This window comes from Scylla paramamosain, chromosome 2, assembly GCF_035594125.1.
Source record: "Scylla paramamosain isolate STU-SP2022 chromosome 2, ASM3559412v1, whole genome shotgun sequence".
In the NCBI taxonomy this organism is placed as follows: Eukaryota; Metazoa; Arthropoda; class Malacostraca; order Decapoda; family Portunidae; genus Scylla; species Scylla paramamosain.
Genome location: NC_087152.1, coordinates 32741916 through 32749316, shown reverse-complemented (window position 1 = coordinate 32749316; position 7401 = coordinate 32741916). Strand labels below are relative to the sequence as shown.

The 7401-nt window shown below is 40.2% G+C and overlaps 1 protein-coding gene across 1 annotated transcript in view; it reads right to left on the bottom strand.

Annotated features, from left to right (window-relative positions):
* The window catches only part of LOC135113763 (tyrosine 3-monooxygenase-like), a 35879-nt gene extending 29089 nt beyond the window's left edge, over positions 1-6790 (bottom strand). Inside the window, exons 1-2 of the mRNA XM_064029347.1 lie at positions 6509-6790; positions 6019-6262 (exon numbers count right to left, since the gene is read on the bottom strand). Coding sequence (XP_063885417.1) covers positions 6019-6078 — 60 coding nt within the window. The 5' untranslated portion in view covers positions 6079-6262; positions 6509-6790. The remainder of the gene's footprint in view (positions 1-6018; positions 6263-6508) is intronic.
* Positions 6791-7401: the final 611 nt, after the last annotated feature.

The window sequence follows — 7401 nt, the reverse complement described above, 5'->3', positions numbered from 1 at the left end:
CCTTCCATCAGGGGAGCTAAGGCTGTAAAGAAAGCATATCTGAGAGAGAGAGAGAGAGAGAGAGAGAGAGAGAGAGAGAGAGAGAGAGAGAGAGAGAGAGAGAGAGAGAGAGAGAGAGAGCGTGCATACAGGGAGTGATGGTACATATAGGAAGGAAATAAGTCTGATAAATAAGGCATGATAGATTAAGGAGGGAAGAAAGGAAAGTGGGAGGAAGAAGAGGCTAAATCTTCTTTCCTAAGCCTACGTGCGCCTCTAACTCATAATTTCCCCTTGCCACTTATAGGCTTAATAATAGTAATAATATTGGTAGTAGTAATAATAATAATAATAATAATAATAATAATAATAATAATAATAATAATAATAATAATGATAATAATAATAATAATAATAATAATAATAATAATAATAATAATAATAATAATAATAATAATAATGGTAGTAGTAGTAGTAGTAGTAGTAGTAGTAGTAGTAGTAGTAATACGAATAGAGGTAGAAGAAATGAAGAAGAAGAAAAAGAAGAAGAAGAAGAAGAAGAAGAAGAAGAAGAAGAAGAAGAAGAAGAAGAAGAAGAAGAAGAGGAAGAAGAAGAAGAAGAAGAAGCAGAAGAAGAAGAGACTCTTTATCCCACACAAGTTATGGAATGAGAAATGAATTATGTATACGTTACTGCTTATAATTGCTTATAATAAAGTAACATAAATATATCAAGTTTCATTCCAGTGTTATGAATGTGTAAGCTACATCACCCTCCTCACACACTGTCAGCTGCAGCATTACACGCTTCTGTGATACAAGGAAAGGGAAAACAGTGCCACTCCTACAAGAAAATCACACCCTGCTTTACGGATTCCAGAGCAGTCATTTTGGTGCCCATGGGCGTGCAAACAACACTCACTGGGCGCTGTAACAGTTTTCGTTCGCTGACTAGCCTCCGTATTCCTGTGTTGTTTCAAAATATGCGGTGTATTGACTTTGTATTTCTAATAAAGTCGTTCTTTCTTTGTAAGATATGAGATTAATCGAGTCTTTACAATCTGATATTTTATAAATAAATATGAGTATAAGAATATAAGAATTTAATGATTCTAAAGTTTTGTAAGTCAGAGAAAAAAAGTTAATGTAACTTGATTAACTGGATTGTTTCGAGATGTATGAAATGTGTAATGTTGATGCTCATGGTCATGTTGATGGTGGTGCGAAGGAGTACGAGTTACCATAGGGAACCTCACTGTTCTCACCCTCCAAAAGTTATGAAATTAATCAACCTGTGTTCCATGCCTGCAACTCTAGCACAACTATCGTATTAATTGCCATTGAAAATATGTGTCCTGTCTGTTACGTCCAAGTAGACTTAAATACTTATGAGATAAATGTAAGAAAAAAGAAACAGAGAAATTGACTCGTTGTTTCAGATGTTTCTTCTCCCTATTCATGGCCAATTGTTAATAATTAAATTAATTGTGTAATTCACTGAATTTTATGTGTTAAATTGAATTCACTGCAGAAATAAAATGGTGGAAGACTTTATTACTGGAGAGAGAGAGAGAGAGAGAGAGAGAGAGAGAGAGAGAGAGAGAGAGAGAGAGAGAGAGAGAGAGAGAGAGAGAGAGAGAGAGTTTTTGGATAGTTTTGAAGACGAAAAACTATAAAAAGAAAGAAAAAAAAGAAAGATATAAATCACACACCGACTTGAAGGAAAGACGAGCAAGACAAAACAATAAACAGACAAAACAAAAAGTGAAGCGAGTGAGAAGAAAAGAGAAAATAAATAAAAGCCCACTTGTTTGGCCTCCAGTGCGTGTGCCGATTAGACGAGGAGGAGGGGAGGAGAAGGAGGAGGAGGAGGAGGAGGAGGAGAGGAGGAGGAGGAGGAGGAGGAGGAGGAGGAGGAGGAAGATGGCGATTAGACCTCCTTAGCTGCGGGTGGGAGGCAAGAGGCAATTGGAGTGTTGGGTCGTTAATGATTTTAGTGTTAACCTGGAAGAGGGGAGCAGGAGAGAGGGAGTGAGTCGGGGTATTGACCAAGGGATGAAGGAACCGGTGGAGAAGGAAGAGGAAGAGGGAAAGGAGGGTGTGAAAGAGAGGCTCACACAAACGCCCAGTGATGATTGTGAAGAGACAGAGAAATTACTTGTATTTTATTTATTTATTTATTTTTTCTATAGTGCTTAGATCCATCCGAAAATAAAGGGGGGATTTGTTGTGTTTTTACTGACAGCACTTGGAGAAAAACAGAGAAAAAGGCAAGTGAATGGAACTTAAAACTGTAAGTACAAAGACAAAAGACATGCAGATATTATTACTACAGTAAAATAAATAAACAAATAAATAAATAAAACGTGGTCCTTAAAATTATAGATACGTAAAGGAAAATGGAAAGAACAGAAGCATGAATCTTAAAAAGGCAAAAATGACTGAAGCAGGGCTCACAAAATTGTAAATATCTAAAAAAAAAAAAGAAAGGAAAATACAGAAGCACAAACCTTAAAGAAAGATCAAAAGGACAGGTGCACTGACCTTAAAATCTTACATACATCATGAAAAAAAAAAAAAATCATTGAAGTTCCATTTCATGAATTTCATGCTGCGAGAGTAAAAAATGCGTTTCTAATCTTTCTAACCTTCGATAATGTAAGGTTTCCAGAAAAATCGTTACAGAAAAAAAATCAAGAATGTAGTGAATACAACATATGTAGGTCTGATTTCTTTAACGCTACGTTGATTTTTCTTGATTTCTTTCAACGTCTTCTGGCTATTAAGATTTTCAAGAATGTTTGCAGGATTCTGGTGACAGTTTAACAAAGTTTCTGCATCGTTAATGAGGTAAACACCTTTGAGAACTCGACTGATCACCCATGTAACCTCTGAAAATAGTCCAAGTGAGAGAACAAAGCGTTTATGAATATGGGTGATACCTGCGTGAGATTTGTTGTTAGCAGGACATGAGAACAACGACCATCTACCACAACAATGATAGTTTGGTTACAGGGAACGTCAAAAAAATTCACAGAGGGATATAAAATTATTGTTTGAAAAATAAGATTTATGCGAAACTACAGAGTGCTTTCAGTATATCTAAGGCAAATGTTTGAAAGCAACATTGCTGAGAGGGCACCTAAGATTCTGTGAAGAAAGCCAGAAGATCGCCAGCGGGTCGCCCTGAGGGATTTCTTTCTGGTGGTAAATTTAAATATTCTGAGATGGTACAAAATGTTTAGTAATCTTTCTAGTGAGGACAGACTCAAAACTTTTCGAAGGACAGGAAGTTAATCCTGTAGATCAGTAGATAAAAAAAATTGCAGTGGTCACACTTAGAGTGGTCAGAGTTAGAACGGCCACGCTAGGTTGAAGTGATCAGACTTTCAGCTGTCACACCTCTTTTAGAGCAGACTGAATAGAGATAAACTCTTGACTGAAGCGATAATGATTAATAAGCAAAGCCGAAAAAGTTTGACCAGACAATCTACGTATGAGCACGTTAAGTACAATTTTTGACAACACGAGGTGCCCCAGCATTACCATGAGCCTTCTGAGATTCAACGCCAAACAAACAACACTGAAAAAATATCGAAAGAACCTCAACACCAGTCATAATAATACCAAAAATCAAGGCCGAGGAGGGGATAGAAGCCCAGAATCTCTCAATGTTGAATTCTTAGCAAAGATATGAGCAAACGAAAGCAAAGGTGTCTGAAGGATTTATGACTTTAGTAGACGGGGTTCAGAATGCAGAGTAGCCGGTGATATCTGGACCAATTCTGATGTCCCGCCAAGGCCTTCATATTTTAGCCACCTCCCTAGTGACTTAAGAGTATCACCTACGTACCACTCATTGCTAACTTTGGTTGCAACTCCCATCCAGTGGAGCATCGGCAGATTATATAATTAAACCACTGTCATGTGCTTTACTGTAAGCTTCACCTGTTTTTTCATACTAAACTTATACAAGTTTTGCATTTTTCTTATACTTGTAAGCTAAACTGGGCAGATGTAAACCTATACTCTCACTACTATTTGTAAATTAAACTTAGTTTTTATTTTTTTAGTATAATGAAAAAAAAAAAATGGTGCAGCAGAGCCGCCATTACATAGGTAAACAGCAAGCCGATAACGCCTTAGAAATGAGTATATGACGAATAAACTAAAGTAATATCAATTACAACAAAACTCATACGATTATGTAAGTATGAAGTGAAACCTGTGAAGGTCTCTTACACAACGTGAGGACAGGCTGCTGGAATGCCTGTGTGGGGAGTACGCGAGGGAAACATGCGTACAGTCATTTGAACAACAAGAATGAGAAGTCTTTATCAGTACGGCGGAGGCCACTTGGGCACGTGCTCCTCATACCCTGCAATGCGCATGTATATTTTATGAAGTTTTATAAAACCATGCGCATACTTCCTATCACTTGCCGGGCCATTACTCACCAAAAGTAATGGCGCATCAGTGCCTGCAATTCCGCCAATTCAGGGAAGCGTTGCATTAACCTTGTAAACATATATTCACTAGAAAAAAGAAAATCGCTTACATTATTGAATGCGGTATATAGAGACTAAAATAAATGTAAACACGATAAAAAATATAATGATGCAGTAACACTCCCAAATTCTCCATTACAGCAATAAAAATAATAAACAAAAGAACCTTTCCAAAATCATCCAATGGCTTTTCCTTCATGTGTAGTGACCTAATTAATAATGCAACCTAATAATTTACCTGACCTAACACGACTACTTTCCCTGGCAGCTCCCACGTGTTTCCAAACTTGGCGTGTGGACGAGCGGAGCAATAACATGAACAACCACCTCTGCTCTTCATTGGACCACGTGTTGAACCGTATGATCACACTGGTCATGTTGCGTGTATGGATTGAACCCTTGGCTGGGCTGGCACCATCCCGATCCCCTTTTTGGTCAAACTGCCTGTGCATCATTGAAACAGACTGTTGCCTCTGATACTCGACACTGCACTCCCAAACATTTCAGGGTCTACTTAACAGGCTGTAGTAGAAGTTATTGGGATTTTCGTAAACATTTTCGTGATTGCATTGCAGCTCAACAAGGATTCTGCATCATATATGAGTGTAAAAACATTCATGAGGATCCGGTTTATCATCTCCGTGACCTTTGAAATAATCTTGATGAGAGCCGATAACAGAGTGGTAAGATGCGCCACACCATCGAACGATTCATAATAATTATTCCGAAGAGAAAAGTTATTGCCTCTTTCGGCTATTTAAAATCGCAGGCCTGGCTCATTATTTGTAGCATTTATCTCACAGCTTTTCAGTCAACCGTCCAAGACGTGGCGTGTGTGTCACATGAATGTTGGATAACAATTGATTTATCTCATATATCATTTATCGTTTATTTTTTATGATTCATAAATTTTACTCAATCAATTTTTTATGTTTACTTGCATTAACTTCAGAAAAATGTTATTGTTAAAACTTTCTAGGAATATTTCAACTACATTCTCAATATCTCGCACACAAGGGAAGCAATTAATCATCTAACAACATGAAAAAGGCAACACTCCTTCCCTTTATAAGCGTCACCAACACCACTCTTTACCCTCTTCACCATCACCACCAAGATCCCTCATCACAACAATCTTCCACCACCCGTAACAGCTCCTCACCACCTCAGTCATCACCACCAATCACCGTTAACGAATTTTTACTCCCACGAAAAGCGATAAGGAGAGACATGTTGATCTAAATTCACTTCTATTCTTACTTAAGTTTATATATATATATATATATATATATATATATATATATATATATATATATATATATATATATATATATATATATATATATATCAGTACTAATAATAACACACAATCAGCACCTAATCCCATCTATCTTGAAAGCTAGCATAACCTAACCTAACCTGACGTACCGCCAACGCAAAAGTAATAAGGAATAACTTATCTTCATATAACCCACAACTCCTAAAGAGAAGTAAACGCCCAGCAACACCAAGACCACCACACGTCACTCACCTCAATGCTGTAAGACTTGTTGATGGCAAATCTCTCCCTGCTCACTTCGGCGGCCTTCATGTCGACGGGCTGGTGGCTGAGGTGATGGTTGTGGAGGTGGTAGTGGTGGCGTGAGGCGTCGGTGGCTTCTGCTGGCGAGGGACAAGCGCCTGGCTGGACGGTGGTGAGTTCAGTGCCACAGTGCCAGCAGAATTTGAAGAGCTGGTACCGCGCGAACTCCAGCTTGCCTCGGTTTGCTCCTCGACTGGGTGGGGGGGAGGAGAAGAAGAGGAAGGAAGTAAGTGGGAGGAGATGAGAGGAGGCAGGGGTGAGATAAGAATGAGGAGTGGTTAAGTGGGCGTGTTTGTGTGTGTGTGGGTGGGTGTGAGTGGGTGGGTGTGGGTGGGTGTGTCCTGGAGGCGTTTGGATCTGTCTGGCGGTATACTGAGAGCGGAAGTTCTTGAAGATTTAGTCAAGAGGGTATCGCCGGTGTCCAGGGAGTGAGACTTACGTTCTTCCTGTGCGAGTGACACTGGAAAGCACTTAGCCGGCTCGGGCAGCGCTCTAATGGCGGCGTCTGCGTGAGGTGAGTGGTGGAAGTGGAGGTGGTGGTGGTGTGGTAGAGGGAAGGGAAGGGAAGGCCCGGCGTCTGGAGGTCTTATATTACACGTCACACTTACGAAACGCCACCCGCTGCACCCCCACCACACCCCCTACCTCACACATACACACACACACACACACACACACAGATGCACATGCTAGCCTCTCCGCCCCTCTCCTTCTTCTCCCAAAGCTGTCACACGCACAGACCCCGCCCACCACCCTGAAGCCCTTCGCTGATTGGCTCTTCCCCTGCCAGTCCTTCCACGTGATTGGGCGACCCAGTGCCACACAAAACAGACACCCACACATACACACATGAACACGTACACACAAATGCGCGCACATGCAATGCCTGAGGAGTTACGAAAGTTATGGAAAATCTTACGTTGCGCCAAAATTCTCTCTCTCTCTCTCTCTCTCTCTCTCTCTCTCTCTCTCTCTCTCTCTCTCTCTCTCTCTCTCTTTGACACCAGAAAAGTGACCTACTGATGGGACGAAATTGGCCTTAAAAGCAGAGAGAGAGAGAGAGAGAGAGAGAGAGAGAGAGAGAGAGAGAGAGAGAGAGAGGGCGTGTTCAGTGTTCAAGATAGATGAACACGAGAGTATACAAACAATAGTAGTAGTAGTAGTAGTAGTAGTGGTAGTAGTAGTAGTAGTAGCTGCAGCAGCAGCAGCAGCAGCAGCAGCAACAGCAGAAGTAGTAGCAGTAGTAGTAGTAGTAGTAATAGTAGCAGTAGCAGTAGTAGTAGTAGCAATAGAAATCTAATGAATGGACATTTTTTAAGACCTTCGGTAACA